Consider the following 24923-nt stretch of genomic DNA (forward strand, 5'->3'; position numbering starts at 1 on the left):
CCAGGGTGACCAAGGTAAGACAGACAGGGCCCCAAGTTGACTGCGACCAGGTGAGGAGAGAGAGGAGTTCATTCTGGAGCAGAGATGCCTGGGAGCTTCTAACGTCTCAACATGTCTTTGAAATGAGTCCATTTTTTGTAGATTAAGGAAAACAAGTGACTAAGGTGGTAGAATGGGCTGTAGCCTCGGACCTCGGTGACACTGCCCACCAGCTGGGCGTCCCTGGGCAGGTCACTTAGGCTATTCTAGGAGAAAGATTCTTACCTTCTCGGGTTGTCAGCAGAATCACTTAGCACAGTGAACTAATGGAAGCTTTTCAATAAGTGGTGGAAGGAGGCGAGGAGAGGGAGGAGAGGGAGCGTGTCCGTGAATTCCACCCTAGTCCTGATGGGTCGTATTTCATGGAGTGAGGTAGTAAACGGGCGTTTCTCATGTTTTCCTGGTGATTCTTACGAACAATAAATTAAAATAAATACAGTATTTATGAAAAAAGATTTTTAATGTTTTGACCATAAGATCCCCTACAAGAATATAAGGGACATCATGATCCTTTTCTCTTAAAAAATTAAATATTTTAAAAATACAGATGCATATACAGGGGTGGGCAAAAGTATGTTTATAATCGTTCATGGGGAAAAATACAATAATCAATAAATAATAAAACAAGTACAAACTGTGTTTTGTGTATTCACAACTGTAAACCTACGTCTGCCCACCCCTGTATTTATGTGTAATACGCCGTCTCGTTTCCATGGGCCAGCGGGTCCCCGAAACCATCCGTGCGCCGTGTCTCCATGCACGAGCCACACTGTCCATCAGGACGGGTGACTGTGCAGTGGATCAGATGAAGCTACAAACACCATCGGCTGTCCAGGCCTTGAGAGGCAAGGGGTCCAAGAGCTGGCCAGTTTGTATTGGTGTTGGATAATGATGCTTATGTTCAAATTAATGATGTTTATGTTCATAAAAAGTGTGACGCGCAAGTCAACCCTTTGGCCGAGCTCGACGTGAAAGCCATTCGTTCATTCATTCATTCACTCACTATTTACTGAGAATCTAATAGGTACCAGTTACTGCTCTGTTCCTGGGGATACCAAGGCTTAAAAACCCAAACCAAAAAACTCTTCTTTTTCAAAAAATACATAATTTCAATACAATAAAGTCACTGATGTCAGGCAACGACGCCCCCTTCCAGGGTGAGACTCGCTGCTGCGTATTAATCATGCATTAACGATCATTTCCAATTTGCAGCTTACTATATTCTGAAGGACCCACAGGGAATTATCACCATGGAGGCAATTATAAATTCACATTTTTAAAATTAGAGAAATTTAAATAAAATAGCACACTCCAAGTTATATTAATACAATTCTAAGATGATGGAGTGTTGATTAATGGTTTTCTTTAGGCAGAGAGAAAAATTTTAAAAAAGATAATACCGGTGCATCTATTTCTCATGTAGTTACAAATTCCTGAGGTCTAAGTTCCTCTCACAAATGAGTCCCTTAGGTGAAATGTTATATTTTCATTTCAGCCCCTGACTAAAAGCCTCCAAACTAGTCCAACTGAAGTTCTCTCCAAGTCAAGGAAGAAATAACAAGATTCGGATTTTTAAAAGATTCCAGATGATCATTCTAATACCAATATACGATTTCCAGTTCTAAACAAGAGATTCATATTTCAATAGATAATTGCTTTTCCCTTCGGTATGTCTTAACTAGGCTAATCCATTCAGGGAACATTAAGAGGTAATCATATTTAGCTAATGTCATTTCACTAATGGTGGCCGGCTTACAATCTGGCCCCGTCTCGGAGAATCTATGTTAGTCACAGTGAAACGGGATATAATTTAGTAGAAGAAATGGGAGGTGCGGAGACAGGAAATGGGTTTTTAAGTTCCAGCTTCGCCACTGAACTGCTTATGGCTTCTTAGGAAAATGCTTAACAAACATCTCGGTCTGCAAATATCCCCTCACAAAACAAAGGGACCAGCAAAGAAGATAAAAGCAATGAGACCCCCCTCAAAGTGTTGCTGAGAAGGGAGACTAACTGGGATTACGTGTGGGAAGATGTGTTCTGAACATTCTAGAAGGCACTGTTCCTATATTCTTATATATTTTATTTTTTTAATTTATCTTTACTGTTGAAGTATTACAGATGCCCCCCTTTTTTCCCCATTGATCCCCTCCACCCGGCATCCCGCTCCCCCCTCCTACTCCCCCCCAGGCCTCCCTCACATTATTGTCTGTGTCCACGGGTTATGCATATAAATTCTTTGATTAATCTCTCCCCACCCACTCCCTATATATTTTCAATGAGCGGAATAAATCTTACAGGTTCAAAGTCAAAATCAAAATGTATTTTAGTTACAGTTACTTTGAAATATTTTGAGATTTCAACTCTCATTCGTGGTAAGAATTACGTAATAGTTTAAGACTCTCCCAAGGTAAGCAAAAGTAAAAACAAAAGCTATTCTGCAGCTTCCCACCTGTTGGTCATTGCTTCTTCTATCCGAGGAAGGTCAACAAATTCACAAGCTGTTTACTTTTCAATCTGAGTATCTTACCCAGAATTACCACACAGTTCTTCACATAACGTCTGGTGATATTGTGATTGAATCTCGCAGGGTTTGCAGGATCATCAAATAAAACACAGTATCGTTGTTTTAACAAACACTGGGCAGTACTGTGTACAGAGGGACTGCCAATCTCACTCAAATCACTGCACAAGTCTCATTATTTGATTTCCTGAAGTCATTATTTACTGATTCACTTAATCGTGACCAGGGGAAGGCTCTCAAAGAGCAATTTAAATAATGAAAATCTGTTTCACCAGGGACGTCTGCTCACCTGCAGGCTCTGTGTGATCTGACCGATCTCCTTTCCTAACAGGAGTCCTGCGCTCAGCTGGCCCCAGTCCCTCCTTGCCGTCGCGTCTACACAAACCCTCCGCTCTGTCCTGGGGCCTTTGCACATGCTGTTCCCTCTGTCCGAATGCTCTTCCCCCAGATAGTCACGGAGCTGCCCTCTCATTTCCTCAGGTCTCTGCTTGGACGTTACTTCTTTAGAAACGTCTTCCTGACCACTGCGTCTAAAAACAACCCACCCTCTGTCTGCCCCCTGCCTGGCTTCACTACCACTCTCATAACATTTATTAAACTTGACATTATATGTTACTCTCTTGGGGAGATTCCAAGATGGTGGTGGATTGAGTGGAAGCTACAAGGACACTCTCCCGGGACCAATCTGGATTTACAACTAAAACATAGAGAAGCCATCCGAAAACCAACTGAAGACAAGCTGGAGGCACCCTCATAACCAAGGAGGAAAGGGGGAGACCCACAGAGACGGGTAGGAAGTGCGGACGCGAGAGGCCTGGCTGGGCTCCCACAGGCCGCAGCTGAAGGTCCGCAGGGAGTCTGAGGACTCTGGGGCTAACCCCAGGCTTGGCTCCCCAGCCCAGAGCACCAGAGCTGAGAAAGGTGCCCACATAACGTCTGGCCGTGAAAAGCAGCTGGTTTCTGTCTGCCAGGGAGAGGCGGCTGGAACTGCAGGCCCCTCTTAAGGAGCAAATGCACCAAGTTCCCTGGGCAGCCACTCACCTCGGGCTCCCGCAGGGGGGGGGTGGAGTGGACTGGAGCTGTGTGGGGACAGTCTGGGGCTGTGGGCTCTGCGGAGTGAGACCAGGGGACGCTCACCTGGATTCCGGTGCCGAGTCATTCCCCCGGACTGCGGAAGACACCTTTCTCCTGCAGCAAATTTTCGGCTTTTGCCTGAGGGGGGGAAAGCAACTGGCCCATCTTGCTGGAAAGCCTCTCACCCTGCTCGGAGGAGTTTATACAGCCTGAGGCTTGTTAAGAGATGGAAAACAACCAGCGCCCCACCCTGTGGAGCTCCTACAGCCTGAGGCTCATTAAGAGAATTACATTAATCAGTCTGCAGGCAGAGGCAGACCTCAGGGTGCTTTGAGTCTTCGCCTGATCTGCTTCGGGACATGGGCTTTGGAAAAGCAGACTTTGGTGTGCATCTCGGTCCTGTCCAAATGTACCCAGCTCCAGCAGAGGAGACCTCAAGCCAAGGGTTGTTGATAGCCCCAAACAGGGTACTCAGGGCCAGTCACAAACTGCGTCTGACACTGGCCTGTACCAGAGACCCTCCAAAAAGACTGAGAGTCCTAGCAGATCTACCTAACGTTTAAAAACAAACCCAAAAACATAATCAAAATGAGGAGACCAAAAAACAAGCCCTAAATGAAACAACAAGAGAAATCTCCAGAAAAAAAGCTAAATGAAATGGAGATAAGCAATCTACCAGATATAGAGTTCAGAATACTGATAAGGATGCTCAACAGCATGAAAAAAGATATGAAAACTATGAAAAACCAGTCAGAAATGGAAAATGACATAGCAGAAATAAAGAACACATTGGAAGCAATAAACAGCAGATTAGAGGAAGCTGAGGACTGGATCAGTGAATTAGAAGACAGGGTAGAAAAAAATCACTCAATCAGAGACCCAAAAACAAAAAACAATGAAAAAACAGGACAGTCTAAGGGAGCTGTGGGACAGCATGAAACATAACAATATTTGTCTTATAGGAGTGCCAGAGGAGGTCGAAAGTAAGCAGGGGTTAGAGAACCTGTTTGATGAAATAATGGCAGAAAACTTCCCGACCCTGGTGAAGGAAAAAGTCACACAAGTTCAGGAGGGACAGAGAGTCCCAAGCAAGAAGAACCCAAAGAGGCCCTCACCCAGACACAGCATAATTAAAATGCCAAGAATTCAAGACAGAATCTTAAAGGCAGCAAGAGAAAAGCAATCTGTTACCTACAAAGGAGCCCCCATAAGGCTGTCATATGACTTCTCATTAGAAACTCTACAGGCCAGAAGGGAGTGGCATGAAGTATTCAAGGAAATGCAAAACAAAATAAACAAAATAAACTGACAAACAAAATGGATCCAGAGACATAGAAGCAGGGAACAGACTGAGGGGTCTCAGAGGGAAGGTGGGGAGGGGGCAATGGGTGGGGAGAGATTAATCGAAGAACTTATGTTTATAAGCATAACCCATGGACACAGATATGGAGAAAGCCTGAGGGTGAGATGCATGTGGGGTGGAGGGGATCAATGGGGATAAAAAGGGGACACCTGTACTATTTTCAACAATAAAGATAAAGAAACTTAAAAAAAGAAGACACAAAAATAGAAGGTGGAAAAAAACAAAACACTGCCTGTATTTATGAAGGCAAGAGGCTGTGGGTTTTTTTCATTTTCTACTATATTTCCACAGAATAGTTAACTGTGAAAGGTTTGTAGACTGGATGTCAGACTTTAGTCAGACTTGAACCAGGGGCTCACTCCAGCCTCAGTTAAAAGCACACAATAAAGTCAGTGAAGGCCGCCAGCCGTCTTTCCTCCAAGAGACCTTCTACCGAAGCCTCGTCCTGATGACTGTGATGGTCCAAACTTGGTTCTTAGGCCTTGTAAACACATGCGTTAATTTTGTCAGTCCCTGTGATGTCATCTGAAGGGTTAAACTTGACACCGTACCCCTTGTCCTTGGAAAGTTTCTCTCAGGAGCAGTGGGCAGCCCTCCACCCATAGGTACCATCTAAGCAGCAGAGGAAAACCCTGGGGCAGGGAAGAGGGACAAAAGCAGAGAGTCCCACCACTAGCCTGGCCTCGGCGGTGTTTCCCGGCATCTCAGAGGTACCTTCAGATACGTAACGGTTTTCGGGTAGAGGATGACTTTTGGACTCTCGCCCAGTTAAGGCTAAACAAATGTCCCCTTTCCTGAATTCAGTGTGTTTGTTCATGCCTTTATTAAGGACAGAACACACACTATTCTCAATGTTTAGCAATTAATTCTTAGTATGTTTAATTTAGTCAAAAATCGCCACAAGTCTCCTTAGACCCGAAGGCCATGTGATGCCTGCAGCAGAAAATCGAGCATGGAAGTTGTAAAGTTAGACACCAAGTAAACCCACACATGTGAACATACTCTTTTCTCTAGGACTGGGAGAGACCTCTTTATTTATTTTATTTTATTAGTTTATTTATTTATTTTAAAATTTATCTTTATTGTTGAAAGTGTTACAGATGTCCTTTTCTTCCCCCTTGCTCCCCTCCACCCAGCCCCCACCCAACCCCAGGCCTTCACCGCACTCCTGTCTGTGTCCATGGGTTATGCATATATGCATATAAGTTCTTTGGTTCATCCCTTCCTGCCCTCCCAGACCTCTTATTTTAAAATGCTGTTTTTTAAAAAATAATTGAAAGCTGGCTATATATTTTATGCTGTCTCAATTCTCTTGTTTGGAATAAACCCCCCTTATAATTGCAGCAAAGAGAATCAATGCAAACAGGAAGGAGGGATTTTAGTAGACGGGGTAATGAAACTTAACAATCTTTAGTGCATCACAAATTCTAAAGGTACATACATTACAGACAAAAATATGCAAACCAATCCAACATAGGCTTCCACACACAGGACCTAAAGTGATAAACTGACTTTTGTTTATAAAGAAAAGAATATGCCTATGGTTTCCCTATATGCAGCTATGGAATGCTTGGTACCAGATATAGATGAAACTAAAATAGCATTTTTAAATCATTTATCTTTAAAAGCACATGTGTGTTTTAAATTTGTGAGCAAAGATTAATAGAACCATTTAAGTTCTTGTGCTAAAGTTAAAATGCAGGAAAGCAATCATTTTTGTCACAAAAGATAAAGCCTTCTAATATCTTTTTGGTTTTGAAGAAATAAAGGCTTTTACTTGCCAGTTACTTCCATAAATGTGTATCAAAAAGGGGAGTTGGCAGAGACTTCTAAATTCATATCCATTGTCTATTAGTCTGTTTTTAATAATTTTTCTTTGGCATGTAATCCCCTTTAATTAGATTCCACTCTCTGTTGTTTCAAGACTCCATAAACCCGTGTCTTATATACCAGCTGCTAGAGCAGGAGTCACTGTCTAAATGATATTCACAATGAGCATTTAGAAGGTTTACAATTATACCCTTGCTAATAAATTGTGCTATTTTCCCCAACAATTTTAAGCACTAATCTTCAGAAGGCATTTTAAAATTAGCTAAAATTCTGTCAAGAGATTTACAAAAATTGTTAGCATGGAGATAATTATGTCACAGTCCTTGGACTCCATCTCTGATTGTGTGCATAAATCAGAAATGTCAGCTGTGTTTCCCCTTAATAATTATCCTTACAGCCGTATATTGTAGCCTAAACCCCTATTATAATTTTTGTTTCTGGTTTCTAAAACACTAGACAGTCATTTCAAAAGTTGAGAGTTAAATAAATAATTCACATTCTCCAGAAGAATAAGTGATTATCGGTTCTAAACTTTTAAGGATCAATAGTAAGTAGATTAACGTGGAATGTGTAAATTCAGTGTTCATGAATCCTCCGTCCTAAGGAACTAAACACTTAAATGTGATGATGAATTTTTACAAAATATTGATTACACGGAAGTCTAACGCAGCAGATAGTAGGCACACAGGCGTGCAGATGGGAGTAGAAATTCTAAGGCGTATATATACATTTTATGTCAACACCAGAGGCTCGTGAAACACAGTATGTGTCTGAAATACGTACCAAATATGTTACTTTCATCTGTTAGTACGTAACTTTCTAACTTTCTCATAAAAATATGACCTTCATTTCCGAAGGTATAGAGCAAAAAAATAAATGCCCTCCCTTTTTTCTAATAATCATACATTACAAGTGTGTTTTCATTTTCTCTGATTAAACAGATTTGACCAAAAGGTGAAGTTCTGAGATAAGCTCAATATCATAATAAAAAACAAGGTCTGAGACAGTGACCTTATTTTTTTAATTACGTTTATTGGGGTGACAGTGATTAATAAGATTATGGCGGTTTCAGGTGTACGGTTCTATGGGCATCGCCTGTGTACCCACCCCCCATAAAGGGGACAGTGATCTTTGGGCAGCTCCACCAGGAGGCACGTCGCCTGGGGCATTTCTCTCTGTCAAGCATGTTAGAAACAGCGAAGGTGAAAAATTCCAGTTCTCTGAGTCCTTGTCAAAATGTCTGGCCCTCCCAGATCAATAAACGTGTCCAAAATTCCAAAAACTGCTTGAAATTCTGTGCTTTAACACTTTTTTTTTTAAGAGAGAGTGGAAGGGAGGGGGAGAGACAGAGAGAAACACCGATGAGAGAGGGACCCATCCACCGGTCAAGGGAGGCAACCGAGGTACGTGCCCCTGACCAGAGTCGAACCCGTGACCCGTCAACCCGAGGGCACCGCTCTCACCACTGAGCCGAACCAGCGAGGGCTCAACGCTTTTGGTATCGATGGAAATGCAGCCGACGTCCCCGCATTTTATTGCTGGAAATACCACAGCACGCGCCCTGGTACCCGGCTCAGAGCGGTTTTCCTTATTGCAGGATAAATTCTTCGCTGTGGAAATGGTAGGATTTAAAAAATTTTTACATATACACGACTAGCTATTTCACCACTGGTTGGCCCTAATTCCCAAGCCGCTGGCCGCGTGGGAAGCCCCTGGTTACCTGAAACTTCGCGCATTTAGCCAGATAGTCCTAATTTCCTGCACGTCTGCCAGTTGGAGACTGAAAACCGTTTCACAACGTCCCGGCTACAAGTGAGATTGCGCCTCTTTTCCTGCGTTTGCCGGCTGTTTATATTTTCCCGTTTAGACGCCGCCTATTTGTCTCCTTTGACGTTTTTGTGTTCATTTATGTTACATTCCCAGGCAATTGCTTCTGTGCGACTCGTTTAGGGTACCTTTTGCCGCACAGTCGTCCCCTGTTAGCCTGTGGTTTGCGTCTAAGGACGTTAAGATCAGTAGCACAAACTGACATACAAACTTGAGATCAAGTTAAAAAGTGCAATAGAGGAGAATGTAGAGCGTTAAAGGAAATGACTCAGGAAAGTAACAAAATCAAGTATTTAAAATTATAAAGCAAGTCCTTAAAAAAATTCAGAATAATTTTTTTTTAAACAAGAAAAGAGAACCCCTCTGCACTTGTCTAATGAATAGGAGGGATTTTTGAAGCCTGACGCTGTAATATTGTAGTTGTATCTGCTTTGGGCCAAAAAGAGGCAACCAAGCAGAAAACGGGGTTGTTATTTATTTATGCTTAAACCATATAATTTAATACAGTCAATGACATCGGAATAACTGGTTGAGAAGAGAGGTCAACCAGACACTGTCTTTTTCTTAGATAAAACACAAACATCGCTAATTTCCCTTGTTTTTGCCAGGGGCACCAATCCACCCTAGGATTTGTGATACAGTCATTTTCCCAAAGGCTTAAAGATAAAATCATCAGTAAAGAAAATTTCCGAAGGCTGGGCTTTTTCCAGTTACTTGCTTTCAATTATTAAGCGGCTGCTGTATTAATTGCACTAAGATGGAGCCTGTCGCGGGGATGCCAGGCCCTGGACGGCAGCCAGGCCTGAGCGCGCCCGCCGGGCCTGAGCCCCAGCCTCGCCCCAAACCATGCCTGTACCCAGGGGGCTGCCTCCTTCCTGGGTGGGTCCGAGTGAAAAAACAGGCAAAATTCTATTTTCTGAGCAGTCTGAAGTACCAATCACTGTATTTTCAGACCTTTATAATGAAATGGGCGGGAGCATGGGTGCTTTTCCTCGCCACCCAGCGCCGGAGGGAAGGGGGTGCGGGGATTCTTCTTTGTGACGGAAGGTGATGCTGTGTCAGAGGTCAGACACCCAAACAAGATCCGTGGACCTACGGACGGGGCTCCCCTAACGGACAGAGGTGCGAGTCCGGCCTACTTCAGTCTTCTTACCAGGCTGAGCATGATTCATAAAAAATAAAAAACATTATAAGGAAAACAGTATATTTACAGCCCATGACCAAAATGCTGGGAGGAAAATGAACTTTGAAAATTGAATGAAGAGAGTTGATTATGTAGATTGCGAGGCTCCGATAATTTACATGTGATGAAAATTACAGTATCGGTTCTTAAATTAATGGCATTATCAGTCATCCTTGTTCCCTGCGCCAGCCCTTTTATGAGATTATCACCGAGACGAGAGAAGATTGACCAAGAGATTAGTGACCCTTTCATCCCACCATAAAACACAAGTGGCTTAACTTGTCATCAGAAAATATACTTATCAAAATCTCGTCCGCACGCCCGGGAACTCTGCGAGCTCGGCAAGTCTGCCGTGATTATCTGGGTGCACCGAGGAGGGCGGGGGGAGGGGCTCGTGGCCTTTCTCTCCTCCCGGGGGGTCAATGGGGGGGAGGGGGGATGGGGGTACATATGTATACAAGCGATTTTTTATTTTTATTTTTTTTTCTCAGAGGGAAGGCAGGGGTGGGGAGAGACTGACCAAGAATTGACACGCTTACATGCATAACCCTCGGGCACGGACAATGGTGTGGCAAAGGCCTGGGGGAGGGGGGGAGAGTGACGTTTAAAAATGATTAAATCTGGAATGAGCTTTGAAATTAATCTAATTTTGCAGGTGAAGAAACCAATGCCGAGAGAGTTACAATTAGTTCTCGAGCCAGAAAGGGGACTTCAAGTATTGTGGCCGTCGCCCGGCCTCCTGCTTGGCCCACTCAACGCCGCGGTGCTGCTTCCCCCCGATTCCTCCCCATCTCGCCGTTCACCCACCCCCTCAACTGATCGGACGGCCCAGATAAACACACTCGTATCCCCCCAGCTGTGTGACCGCAGCATTTAGATGATGAGGTTAAGGTTTCGTAAGAAAAATAAGACAATCAAAACATTGCTGCAGTGAGTATGTGATATAACTATTCGTTCATTTAAACCTGTTTCCTGACACCGACGGGCTCTCGGAAACAGCGTCCTGCTCGAAAGGAGTAGCCGGGGGGAAATGTTGTTTGTTCCCTGGCATAAGCAATTCAAGTATTTTAATGTCAGAATGAACACATCTGCAACTCACTGGGCACCCTGCGCGGTTTATCTGGGGTTACGTTTGTCGTTGATTCTATCAAACAGAACGCAGACCCTACGAGAGGAGGGCGGTGAACGGTGCCTGACCCATACTAGGCGTTCGGTGGACAAATAGAAACCATATTACATGTAGATGGCAAAATTTGCATAAATATTAAAATTAAACAAAGCAAAGGCTTCGTAGGCACTTTCCTGCGGGCTCAGGGCCCAGACCTCATCTGGTGTGCAGTGCGCAGTGGCTCCCGCTTCACCGACGCGGTTCTCACAGTCGGACTTGCTTCACGGGGACAGTGACAGGCAGAGCTCAGTTTTTTTAAAAAAAACATTAGTAGTACATAGAGCCATGTGCTGTTTAAATAACTACAAAGTAATACTCCTGTTAAATATATTGAAGGTTTGCACTTGGTACACTGGTAGCCACCTTGCTGCCTTGTTAGGATAAATGTGGGCCACAGTTATAAATAGAGCAACAGGTATAAGACAATTAAATTGTCCGAGAATGTGTTAAATTTGCAAAGAGGAAAATGCTTTCAGAGCTTAATTTTCAAGTGGACATTTAAAAATAAAATTTTACTGTGGCAAAATACATAGAACATAAAATTTAACATCAACCATTTTTAACGAACTTTCTAAGGAAAATTATACTATGCTGCAACTTAAGATGATCTCTTCTCTTGCTGATACATATTTTTTATCAGAAGACACCAATACTACATATTCAAATAGCCCTAGTATCTTAATACTTCAATTAAGCATTACATACATGTTACATATATATTATAGATATATACATACATCACATACACACGTATACATATCCTGCAATTCATACAGGGACTTACCGTGTGTATTGCTTCTCTGCTAAACGCTACTATTAATACCTTCAGCTTTTCCTCTTCATAATCTAAAGTTTATGGCCATTAACGTGGCTGTGGTTACTATTATCTCGAGTCGCTTCAACGTTAGTAGTGCCGCAAAGGGCTGCTCGGCCTCTGTTACTCGTGAGATTGCTGAGGCCCTCGAACTGGGGGGGGGCATAAGAACGCGATAAAGGCTGAATTGCACTAACGCTACTTACTGTCCATTGATAGAGGTATGAAGTGAAAATCTATATTGCTTAAAAGACTTAAAAAACCCACACGGATTCACACCCTCTCAAGGAATTAACATCTTCACTCTGGGGATATTCCGTAGCTCTCTGGTCCAAAGCCCTATGCTCAACGGCGATGCTCAGTAAACATTGGTTAACTGCAGTCCTCTTGTCCTGTACTCGCTGGAGATGGGAAACAGCCAGTCGCCCTTCTCCGCTAAGAACCCTCACCCGTAAAGACTGTGATTAAGGCCCCACTCCGCTGGTCTCGAGCCTGAACGGTCCCATGCTCTCGCCTGGATTCATCATTCCCATTTGTTTTAAACTCTCGGGGTGCACTCCTGCTTATCTCAGGAATCCACTTCAGGCTCTCAGCGTCCCTTCTCATTAATGGAGCTCAAAAACGGGCAGCTTGCTCCATGCATTTAACCAATTTTGAACATAATCAAGAACATGCTGCTCGCAGGTTCTCACAGTGGTAATAACTGCCGCCCGCCTCCCCAGTCTGGGCGTTCAGAGGAATTCGAGAGACACTTTGACTCGCGAGAACGTACCGATTTCACGGCGGAAACTATTTTCCCTCATTGCAAATAATATGCTGCCTTTCGGTAGAGTCAGCAGAGGTTTATTACAATCTCCCTGAGCAGACGCTGATTCCATGTAAATGGAACGCAATTTGAAGGCAAAACAAAACAGAGCAAAAAACAGGCAGGTGCCACTATACGGTGATTCTGGAGAATTCCATCGTCTGGCCCAGGCCCGCTGTTGACGGAACCTCCTGACAGTCCCTGAAGAGCCCCAGACAGCGGCCGCAGGAGCACCTCTGCTCTGCCAGCCACGCAGGAAACGTCAACTTGGTTTTAGGCACTAGTCACACATGCCATCGGCTGCTTCGTTCAGTGTCATAAGCAGATTAAACGACAGCCACATCTCTTTCCTTCAAATGTCCAACGTCCATTGCGTGAGCAGTGCTCTTAAACAGACACCCTTCAGACTTGCCTGCGTAAATCGTTTGTATGAATTCCACTTGTATGGCTTTACTAGAAAAAAATTAATAGTACTTCTAGAGTTTATTCTAAATTTTCTAGCTCTCTGTCCTCATAAAGCTTACACTTTAGGAGAGGGGATGGAGTTGATACAAATATAGACTTAAAATATCTATTTAAAATACGGTGCACAGCCCTGGCTGGGTGGGCTCAGTGGTTAGAGCACAGGGCCCTGGACTGAAGGGTCCCAGGTTTGATTCCGGCCAAGGGCACGGATCCCCAGCCCTGGTCAGGGCTCGTGGGGGAGGCAACCAGCCCATGTGTGTCTCTCTCTCCCTTCCACTCTCCCTGAAAAGCAATGGAACAAATATCCTCAGGTAAGAGTTAAAATATATATAGATAGATACATGGTGCACAACACACGTCCCATGTCCACTTTTAACACTGACAGCTGCAGACAGCGTTCAGTGCTTTTGGGGGGAGGCAGGTAATCAGACAGCAGGAGCACAGGGGTCGGGGAGGGTCTTGCTAAGATCCCAAGAGAGGGAAGTGGAATTGCAAAGACCCCCGGGGCGGCTCTGAACTTGGCTAACTCCAAGGAAAGGAAAAGGAGGGAGTGGGCCTCAAGTGTGAGAAACAAGATCCACGATGAGAGAAGGCAGGACCGGGCGCAGGCCGAGGTCGGGGCCACGCGGGTCCCCTAAGCCGTGGAAGGGGCTTGTGCTCGCGGCACCGCCACTCAAGGCCTCTACCCGGGAGAGGCGACGAGCGCCCCGGTCTAAAAGCTCAGGAACGAACCTCCCACCGCACCGGCTGCTCTCGTGTTCAATCCTGGTCCCTGTTCACTAATTTTTTAACTTAAATAGTCGTTCATCATATGGTTCAATACCCATCAGGACGTACAGATTTCTAAATAACAGCCCGAGAGAGAAGCGGCCTCTCGGTTGGTGGGATCAGGGAGAAGCGTGAAGGTGGGCGGCCGCCCGCCACCCCTCCCCGGGGCCCCCCTCGCCCTGACCGCGCCCTGTGTCCCCGCCGACTGCCGGACACTGGCACCTGCGCCGTGCCACGCGGCCTGTGTGACACGGAGCTGTGTGTTTTTCCTCAAAGGGAATTCTTTTTCTCACGGGAACAACAAAGTCCTTCGGGGACAGAGTGACAGCCGAAAACTAAAAATCCGATCGCTACAAAAAATGCCAAATCATTATTCAAGGAAAAACTCCCCGTTTGTTTTATTTCTTAAGTACAAAGAAGGTGTAGTATAAAAAATGAAGATAAAGGATGAAACTGTAAAATATTTTGAACAATTGGTCATATAATTGTTCCTTAACATGCTTGTGAAGCTTATTGAAATATTGAAAATATTAAAACTCCTAAAAGAGAAGTTTCATAGAATCTAGAAAGATTTTAAGCACCAGCTTCTCCTAACAGAATGACAGGAGGGCTTTTTAGACAGAAATAAAAACACGCTACATTTGTCGGCTTACGTGAGCGAGCTCAGCAGAGCCTGACTCCGTACTTTGACTCTGGTATTTATTGACTGTGGCAGAGAAGTTAATTAATAAAATTTAATAATACATGCTTACAGAATCAAAATATGGTGTACGACGTATTAGTCTATAAATAATAAATATCTCAGCCAAAAAATATATATATTAGACGTGATGAGGGAAGAGTGGGGACTAAGATAACGTGTGAATGCAAGTCCAAGGACACCCATTAAACATAAGGGTAAAATGCTTAAACTTCTCTCTTAAAAGACAAAGATTCTCAGAATCGAAAAATGACAAAATAGTAAGGTATTCCTCTATATCAAATGACAATTTTAAAATAAAAGAATGGGCCAGGCAGATGCCAAGCACACGACTGCTTTATATTGATACATGGTAAAATCCACAAAAAAGATAAAACTGTAGGAAACTGAAATGAAAACATAGCATTTAAAATATTTTTTAATAGCCAATTTCAATGGCAAACTTTAATACATCTTTCTGTTTAACAATGAGAAAATATAATTTCTGTTTAAGAACATTTTAAAAACTGTGACAATGCTCTTAAAATGTCATACTGAGTAAATACAATAAAATAAATCGAGACGGTTCACCCTTCAAGCGAACATGACAGTGTCACTATAAAGGAGATATGAGGTTGGACTTTGATATGCAATTATATTTTGTGTTATTAGGGCAGCAAATATACTAAAACGTGTAAATATCAACATCAGTAGTAAATGAACATTTAAAATATGCATGTGCATAGTAAATACACATTTAAATTGCCTATTTAAAAATTACTAACATAAATCTATGTTATATGAAATGACTAATTTATATAATTACGCTTCATTAAAGAGGAATCAATGTTACTCATGTCATAGCTGTAAAAGAGAAGCTGCTGTGTGACTAACAGCACGGGGTATGTCACCCTCTCTATGTCACCGCCAGTCAGCAGCTTACGTTCCACATTTGTTTGGGAGAAGCTCAAGTAAAAACCAGAGTTTTCAGAGGAAAACAATAAGGTAAGATTATTACAGACTTTTTTCTGTGCATTAGGAGACGACGACTTATATGTTCCCAAATATTTGGAATAAAATCGTTGGTTTGCTTTGAGTTATGACTAATAACTGAAGGTTAGATATAGGCAGAGATTTCTTATACATGTCAAGAAAATGTTAAATATGTAAATATGTGAAATGATGCCTTTACTACAGGGTCCACTGTGCGGATCTAGAGCATTAGATATATAAATTATCGTGACTGTAATACTAAAGGCATTGAAATATCACGTAGTGTGATGTGGGATTACATGGAAAATTTACATTATCTTATGGGAAAAAATGAGGTTAGAAACTAAGATAGATCCTATACTCCCATTTTTAATAAAATATGGAAGAAACATACTTCAAAGTGTTGGTGACTCAACGGTAGGATTTCAAGAGGCTCCATTTTCCTGTGTCTATTTCCTAAACAATCTCTGCGCTGCCGTGAATCCTAAGTCCTGCCGGATTCTCGCGGTGCCCTATGTTCTAAGTGCTCTCCAGGTCTGTCTTCTTTTAAACCCTACGAGAGCGCTTTTTTTAAAAAGCCATTACTACGTTCCTGTTTGCAGACGGGGAAACTGAGGCACGGGGGCTCGAACACCTTGCCTGTGGCTTCCTGAGTGGAAGCCGACAGAGCGTAGGTTTGAACCCCGCTGGTTTGGGGCAAGGGCGTGGGCCACCCCCCGAGCTGGCGCAGTGAGAACTGCGGCATTATCGCCAAGATCGGCGACGCACAGTGACGGGGAAAACGCGGGACGCAGCCAGTGTTTGAACAGAGCTTCCCTAAGGGCGCGAGTCTCCAGGCTTTGGGGTTTTGTGACTTTCCTCTAAGGATCAAAGCAGCGCCGGGCGGCGACCTCGGGAGCACTGAGGGGAGAAACCGGGGCCATCGGGCCCAGGGCGCCCTGGCCGCCGGGCGAAGGGGAAACCGGTCGCCTGGTCTGAGCTCTAAGGGACCTGACAGAGCGGCCTCAGCTCGAGCAGCGAACACTGCAGGCGACTGAAACGGGTTCGAAATATCGGAGGAAGGTCACGCACAGTGACAACCGCCCTAGACTGTTTCAGCTCCTCTCCTCCAAACCGCAAGAGGCGGGTTAGGTTTCCAGGTCCCCCCGTTCCTAATGTAAAACGTGGATATTAATTAAGGGAGCAAATGAAGATATGCTTAGCTGAGTTCCTCGTTACGAGAACGAAGCCAAACTCTTTATTAGGGCATTACTCACGTCTGCGACGCTTCCCAGTGAACTGTTCTGTGCTTCCATTCAACAGTTCTTTTATTTCATATAAATTATTTAACATGAATGGATTTTCACAGCAGAATCTCTAAAAAAATCAGCCCCCGATACTACAGCAACTGAACAGGGGGAGAAAGGAGACGGGGGGTCACGTGAGGGGGACCATGCAATCGTGAGAGGTGAGAAATACGGGGGGTCACGGGAAAGGTCAAAGTACCAGTAACGTCGTCGAGAGAAGCACGTCTCCTATGTTTTTCCAGCTTAATTTCATCATGCAAATTGCCTACTAAAAGCCATCAGGCTGGTGGTTTTTGTATTTCATTGTTTATAACTATAACTCCGCCATCTGCTCTTCTATACATGATCTATGAAGAACCAAATCAATGGTGATTTTTTAAAACACATGTCCTTTTTAGACTGTATCTCCCATGGTTCCTTACCAACTTGCTAATGAGAGGGGGAAACGCATTGTTTTATCGTTTGAGGAGCAACGACGCCCCTCAGACAGTATCTGACCAGGGCAGGGGCCGTATCTACAGTAATGTATGTCCACCGCCGCTTCACTCACGGCGGCCGAGACGTGGGAAAAGCCGAAGCGCCGGGGCCGGGGCCGGGGGCCGCGGGTAAAGGAGATGCGGGGCGTGCCCGCAGGGGACACTGCTCGCCGCGAGAAAGATGACGTCCTGCCGCTTGCGACACCACGGGTGGATCTTGAGAACTTCGTGCTAAGCGGAATAAGTCAGAAAACAAGAACCGTGTTATTTCCCTCACGTGTGGGACACAGACGTTAAACAATAAATGAGCAAACAAAAGCTCATGGTCACACAGCGGCAGGGCGGTGGGCGCCCAGCGCCACACACAGGCGCACTCCCTGGCGCCAGCCAGCCCCACCGTGGGTCAACGATTCCACGGAAGTGCTCCCCGCACCCGGGCGTGGCTGACGGGTTATTCCTCCTGTTTATCGGGGTCCTGTTGCCGGGCTCCCCCCCAGACTGAACATCCTTCTGTGCATAAGCACCTCGGTGTCCCTTTGCTAAGACAAAGCCCCGCTCCTCAAGGAGCTCACACCACCTGCGACGTTCTGACAGAGAGGTGGGGACCCCCGTGGCCACAGGGCCACACAGGGAACTTCCTTAACGCTGAGATGAACCCTCAAGAAGCGTTTCCAAAAGTCCACGTAAAGTAAACCCCTATTTCCAGCTCACTCCCCTGACCACCTGGCCGCAGGCTTTGAAGTCAGTCAAGAGTTGCCGCGGGACGAGACAGAGGGACCCCACGCGCGGGGCTCTCGTGGGGCTCCCACAGCGCGGCCGACTCACCGGCCTCCGCGCACGGGCCGGATGGGTAACGGGACACACTGACGGACGCAGGTGATCCCATTTCTTAGGGTGATAAAAAAATGACTGAGTCATTTGTACACATTCAGAATCCACAGCACGTGGAAATATATCTGAATACTATTTGTATCAGTCCTTCTGCTAAGGTTCGGATATATTTTTTTAATGAAAAAATGTTAACGTTGACAAAGTTGCAGTCCCCTCCCTTTGTGTCCTGATTTAATAATTTGAAAAGCAATCCATACGAAAGTTTCTTTATAAATTATAAATACTTAATATATTCCTTCTATATCTATTACTGATGAAATTGTTATATATTCATGTTTTTATCTATAACGACACCTTTGTCAATATGTGTACTTATGTGTAAGTATGTTGTGTGCGTAAGTTTACATGTGTGACGTAAGGGAAGGGAATGAGCTCCTTCACCGGGCTCTCGAAACTCTCCCAGGAACCTCAGTGTGGCACAAAAACATGATCGATATTGACGTGTGCCACGTTGCTCCAAAACACACACAAAGGGAAGGAGAAGTTCGGGAAGTGCTGTGCGAAGCGATCCTCAATTTGTAACGACGGGGAAAGCGGCACTCCCTGACCGACGAGGCGCCGTGGGACTCACGGCCGCGCACACGAACCACATCAGGTGGGTTCCGCACCCGTCGGGCCCCTCAGCGCCCCTGGATAACACGTAACCCACGTAGGCAGCGTCTCTAAAGAGAACGTGCCGTCGGGTGTCGAGAGGGAACGAGAGGTGGGCGCCCCGCGCCCTGCGGGCTCGCCAGCGTGGAGTCTCCGTGACGCGGCAGAGCCGTGGCGTGGCACGAAGCCGGGCAGGACGCTGGAGCTTCTTGGAGAAAGTGGACCGTGGCGAAAAAATATCCCACGAATATCATTCTTTCCAACCTGATGCAGAGAGCGGGACGTGCTAAAGGTCCAGGATCTCCGTTTCTCTCCATCTGCCTCCGTCCGTCTGTCTGTCTCTCTCACACACACTTTGCCGCCAGGAAATTTCTCAGCAATAAAGGAAATGCCCTGCTGTCCACCACCGGCCCTAATACCTCCCTGCTCTTCCCATATTTAGTGGTTCCCGCGCCCACTGTCACGACGGGCCTGCGCACCTGGTAACAGAAAAGGCCGGGGCGCAGCAGCCCACCGAGGCCGTAATCATCAGTAATAACACGTCTGGCGGGTTCTACGGCGAGCCGGGCGTGTTGCAGGCATAGCAGCAAATTGGCTCAATTACTCCTACGAGCAACGGGACCGGGTGGATGCTGTTATTACCCGCATCTCACAGGAGAGGCGCCGGAGGGAGGAAGACGTGAGGGAGCCCGCTCGGGGTCACGCCGCCAGGAAACGGCAGAGCCGATCACTAAACCCGATTAGCTGATCTCGGGGCTCCCTCTCGACCGGGCTGAGCCGTCCCTTCTGGTCCCGCCGCCCTCTTTCCTGAGCACCACCGTCAGGGTGAGAGGCCGGCTCCGCAGGGGCCTCGGACGGGAGCAGCCCTCCCGGGGGGACGCGGGTTCCAGCCCGATTTACACCCGGCGCCGCAGGCCGCAGCTCCGCGCCGCTCGGAGGGACGATGAAGTCGGTCGGGGGGAAATAGAACAGAGCCAACGCTTAACTATGATACAACCTTCAAATTAAAGACGAGCCCAATAGCCCGGCCGGGCGTGGCTCAGCGGGTGAGCGTCGACCTAGGACCCAGGCGATCGGGGTTCGATTCCCGGTCAGGGCACATGCCCCGGTTGTGGGCTCGATCAATGACTCTCTCATCATTGATGTTTCTATTTCTGTCGCTCCCTCTCCTTTCCTCTCTCTGAAATCAATAAAGATATATTTAAAAAAAAAAAAAAAAGATGAGCCCAAAAACGTCGTGGGACAGACGGCTGACGGTTCCAAACGAGCTTAATTTGTGTCACATGGACGTGGGGAAGGTTGTGATCAGGCTGAAATAAATAACAAAAGCACAGCTTTCTGGGGACAGCCTCGGGAAGGCAAGAGTTAACCCTTTCCTCTTGTCCATTAACATTTTATGACACATTTCTGCCCAGAGAACAATTCTAAGTATGGAAAGAAGCACCAAGAAAACAAATAACTTTTCAAGAGAGCGCCTCATACTATATATATTTTTAAAACCCTCCAAATTACAGCATGCGGCCAAGAGTGCGCTTTCTTAATGAGAGGACTTGTGCTTCCCTTGGCGAAACATCCACAACACAGAGCCTTCCCGTTCGGGTCCTGGTGAGCATCACCCGCTGTGTCGCCGTGACTGCCGCTCGGGCGACCGCGAGCCGGTGTCTCGGTGTCGTCTCTGCGCCCCGCCTCACCCGCTCCGCTTGGGCCGCTCGGTGCCGAGACCGTTTCACCCCTTACGCTCGACGGGCTCCCTCCTCGTAACCCTTCCTCATATCTGTTGTCCACTCGGGTCAGAACCGTCTTCTTTTTCTTTCCCTCTTTTTATTTGCATTTTCACTTCCAATTCTGCTTCCTCAGGGAGCCCAACCTCCAGCCCCGAGACCGGGACACACGCCTCAGCTGTGGCCCCGTGGCTGGCAGGTCGCACGGTGGTTGATGCTGAGTGTAGTGACCGAATGACAGCAGGGGCCAGGCGAGTGGGCGTCCCTTCCCCCGGCACTCTCCACGGCGCCTGGCGCACACGAGGCCTTCCATTAACATCTGGTACCTTACGAAGCTGCCCGAGCCAGATGCCCAGGGGTGTGTACACTCTGTAAGTCTTAAAAACTTGGTAGACAAATGTTCTCTAAATACGGAAAGCATGAGGGCCTGCCGCTAAGAAAGGAACCTACTCCCAGCCGCTCAGATGGTGCCCAGAAATGTTCAGGTGACGCCCCTTGGAGCCATGCTTCAGACACGGGCACGGGAAACCGGTCAAATGATTTCAGACGTTACTGCCTAATTCGGGGTGTGCTTTGCATTCTTGAAGAAACTGAGATCACCTGAAAGTCTCCTTCTGAAACCTATAACCCGACTTTAAAGACTTCTAGCGAAAATGCCCTCCCATGGGCACTGTTACTCTTTAAGGGAAATATTGGTTACAAGTCGGCATTCACACGACGGGAGACCCCCCCTTCACCCAGGATGTTTTCTGATTTGTAATGTTCCTCTGGTCTTAAAAAACTGCCAGTGGGAAGCAAGCGCAAAATATTTATGTAATTAGGACAGTTCAACATTTTCAAAAACGGCAAAAATAAACAGCGGCTATGGAGCACCTGCTTAAAAGATACTGGAAATAACTGCTTCGTGCTTCATTAACCAGTATAAACACATTTGCCAGTTTAAATCCCCTGCTGAATTCAGAATCTCCAATTAGAACCAGGATGGATTTAAACTGCCAACGGTGGAAATTCCCAAGTAAAAAATTTCAGAATTGCCTTTCTTAAGGGCACGTTTATGGGTCCAACAGATGCCTGTGTTCTAAGAAGATGCCTGTGTTCTAATTTGTTTATTAAAACCAAATCTGTATCTATTTTAGTGGATAATTTTAGACTACCTATTGGCAGATTTTATTCATCTGAGTAGCATTCCACACAGGGCCTGGTGCATGGCTGGTGCGAGGACCCAGGTGGGCGAGGGGAAGAAGGGCAGAGAGGCGAGGGAACTGGGCAAGGGCTCGCGGGAAATTTCTCTGGGACCTCGAAGGCACCCAGCCTACAAGCCCGGTGTGGATATGCGGAGAGACAAGCCGGTGGTTTCTGAACCAAACTAAAACAGAAAACTGTGACGCCGAAGTAAAAGAGATTTTTTAAAATCAAAGAAAATAAAAATAAAGAAAGAAAACCTTTGTATCTGGTGGTCAGAGAGGTGGCTGAAAATGTGCCTCTGTGTGGTCTTCGGAAATGATGTAAGATGCCTGGGCCCAAATGTGGCGACCCTTACAATCCAGTTTCTTCACCTTGTATGGATCTAGTTTAACACGACCTCATTTGTCTTTTCTAAGGAGGCCACGGGATATGCCGGGAACACCACGACACAGTCGTGTGACCTGCATTCTAGATCTGGCTGCAACACTAAGCAGTTTTAAGGAGCTTAATCATTTAACATTTTCAGCATGGTCTCCCTCATCCGTGAAGCGAGAAAACAAACCTGATGTCCGTTTCATCATGGTAAGAACCAAAGGCAAAGGTCCTCTGGAAACTGCACCGCACCAGACAAGAAAGTATGGAATCCTTAGGTCTGGTGTAGAAAGAACACGTAAGGGTCACCTTCACTCGTGTGTTCATTCAACGGATCCTTAGGGGGCACCAACTGTTCTGGAGTCTGGGGACACAGCTAATGAAACAAAACGCAACAAGCCCTGCCCCCCGGACTTTACAGTCTAGTGGAAAAAGACAGACGGTAAACAAAGCAGTGAGTGAAACACAGAGTATGTCAGTGACGAGCACTGTGAAGGAAAATTAAGCAGGGATGTCTACGGAGAGGCGGGGGGCTGGTCAGTTTATACGGGGCGGCTGGAGAAGGCCCTGCTGAGCCGACTGCTGCACAAAGGAGCTGTGCAGACTCGGAGTGAGCTGGGGAATCCCTGAGACAGTCTGAGCACAGGGGCTTGGAAAGGATTCCTCAGATGTATTACCGAGAAGAGATTCTATGACCAGATTGACCATTAAAGTGCCTCTGTTATTTAAAAAAAAAAAAAAAAAAAAGGAAAGACTTAGGGTTAGGGTTGGGGCTAGGGTTTTGCTATCAGTGAAAGAATGGATGGTGATGGCCTCAAGAAGAATATGTTTTCGAGATAAGATCATAAATTTGGATATTAGACACATTAACTTTAAGATGTCTCTTAGACATATAAATGCACATAACCATCATTAAATACAATGATGTTTCATGCTTTTTTATGCATATAGATTGTATTTATCCAGATTGTTAATTATTTCCAAAATAATTTTAACAGTTGCCTAATTTACCACTGAATGGATTTCCCCTAATTTACTAAATGTACAAAGGAACCAAGAAGTAGATAAAAATAAATTGAAACCATTGTATCAGACAGTATACACAAAATTCCAAAAGAACTAATTAAATTATTACGATTAATTGTCTCACTAATTAATTTGAGAAAATTAAGGTGGGGGAAATTAATTTTGGGAAATCAGGTTGAAATAAAATTGCTTTACAAATTTAAAGATTCATACCCCCTAAGATAGCATTTTAAATGTTTCTTTCCAGGTTGTACTTAATCCCAATTGATGGTTTCACAGTCCCAGCCCTTTAATCACCTCATAGGCCGGTTAAATAATGCTCTCAGAGTGAGTAATCTCAGAGGTCTCTGCTCCTGCCCCTCACCTGGATGTATTATTACATGTACATATTGAATACCTCATGCTCATATATTCCCCCAAAGTGCACTTTGCCACAGTTTCTACATCCCAGTTATTCTTCAGTTAAATTCCATCTGTAATGGAAACTCTCCTGTACCACTGTGTCATTACCCAAAACTATTTTAAGAGAAATTTTACAGATTTTTAGGAAAAGAAATATGGGCACCAAACTAAATTTATAGGATGTTTAACTGTTTCAATAGTTTTTTTTTAAGCAGTAAAATTAAGCACACTTTGAGATGATTCTAACATAAAATATTTAAAATGAAAAAATCACAGCTCTATTTGATGCATACTTAAGTGTATTTCTAAGACCACGTAAAGTCCTGTTTTACAATGTGTAGAATGAGATCATTTTTCAGCATGAAATGTATCCGTGGTACTTACAAAGCAGTTCTTATCGGGATTTCTTTTCCAACGTTTCTTGTCTAATTTCTTGGCCGAAGTTGAACGCAGAGTTGCATGAGTTTGTGTTCGAGGATTTAAAGCCAGGATACTCTGAAGACAATATAAACAATGTATAAACATAGGTAAATATGTTGGCATTAAAAAATAAATCAAAATTTTATTTTAACATCCCCCCCACCCAAAGACAGACATATTCTATAAATGGTGCTTCCCCTTCTACTACTATAATTCTGTAATAAACTTATCACAAAGAATCATTTATTAGATGATGTCCTAGCTGAGGAAAAATGGCAATGACTAAAATGAAAATTTTGTTAGAGGGGCTCAATAGTAGGTCTGAACTGGCAGAAGAAAGAATCAGCGAACTTAAAGAGAGATCAAAAGACATTATGCAAGCCGATGAACTGAGAGGAAAGAAGAATGAAAGAAATGAACAGAGCCTTAGCGATTTGTGGCACGCTATTAAATACACCATAATACTGTAATGGGAGTACCAGGAGAGGAAAGAAAGGAGGCAAACAAAAATTAATAATGGCTAAAAACTTCCCAAATTTGATTTTAAAAACAGAGAAAACATTACACTGTCCATCCAGAATCTCAACACGTGTGAAATAGGATCAATGCAAAGAGATCCACACATAGACACGGTAGTGAAAATGCTAAAAGTCAACACCAAAAAGAAAGTCTTAGAAGCAGCGAGAGGAAAACAAATGACTCATCAGGTACAGAACTGCAGTAAGTGTAACAGTCGACTTCTCATCCGGAACAACTGCTGTCAGAAAGTAGTTAGATGACATTTTCAAAGTACTAAAAGAAAAAAACTGTCAACCAAGAATCCAATGCTCGAAGCAGAAGAACAAAGAGAAAACAGACTTGAACAACACGTGCACTGTCTGAACGCTCCACCCAACAGCTTCAGGATACACATTCCTCTCAAGTGCACACAGAGCATTCTCTAAGACAGACCCTATACAAGGCCACAGAACAAGCCTCAATGAATTAAGAGAGTTAAAGTCACACAAAGTAGTTCTCCAAATGC

At 44.9% G+C, this 24923-nt stretch overlaps 1 protein-coding gene across 1 annotated transcript in view; it reads right to left on the reverse strand.

The window, feature by feature from the left end:
• The window catches only part of DPYD (dihydropyrimidine dehydrogenase), a 316316-nt gene that overhangs the window by 273997 nt on the left and 17396 nt on the right, over nt 1-24923 (reverse strand). The window contains exon 2 of the mRNA XM_081122318.1: nt 23864-23974. Within this exon, the coding sequence (XP_080978444.1) occupies nt 23864-23974 (111 nt within the window). The remainder of the gene's footprint in view (nt 1-23863; nt 23975-24923) is intronic.

Source organism: Miniopterus schreibersii (genome assembly GCF_964146895.1).
Source record: "Miniopterus schreibersii genome assembly, chromosome: 19".
NCBI lineage: Eukaryota > Metazoa > Chordata > Mammalia > Chiroptera > Miniopteridae > Miniopterus > Miniopterus schreibersii.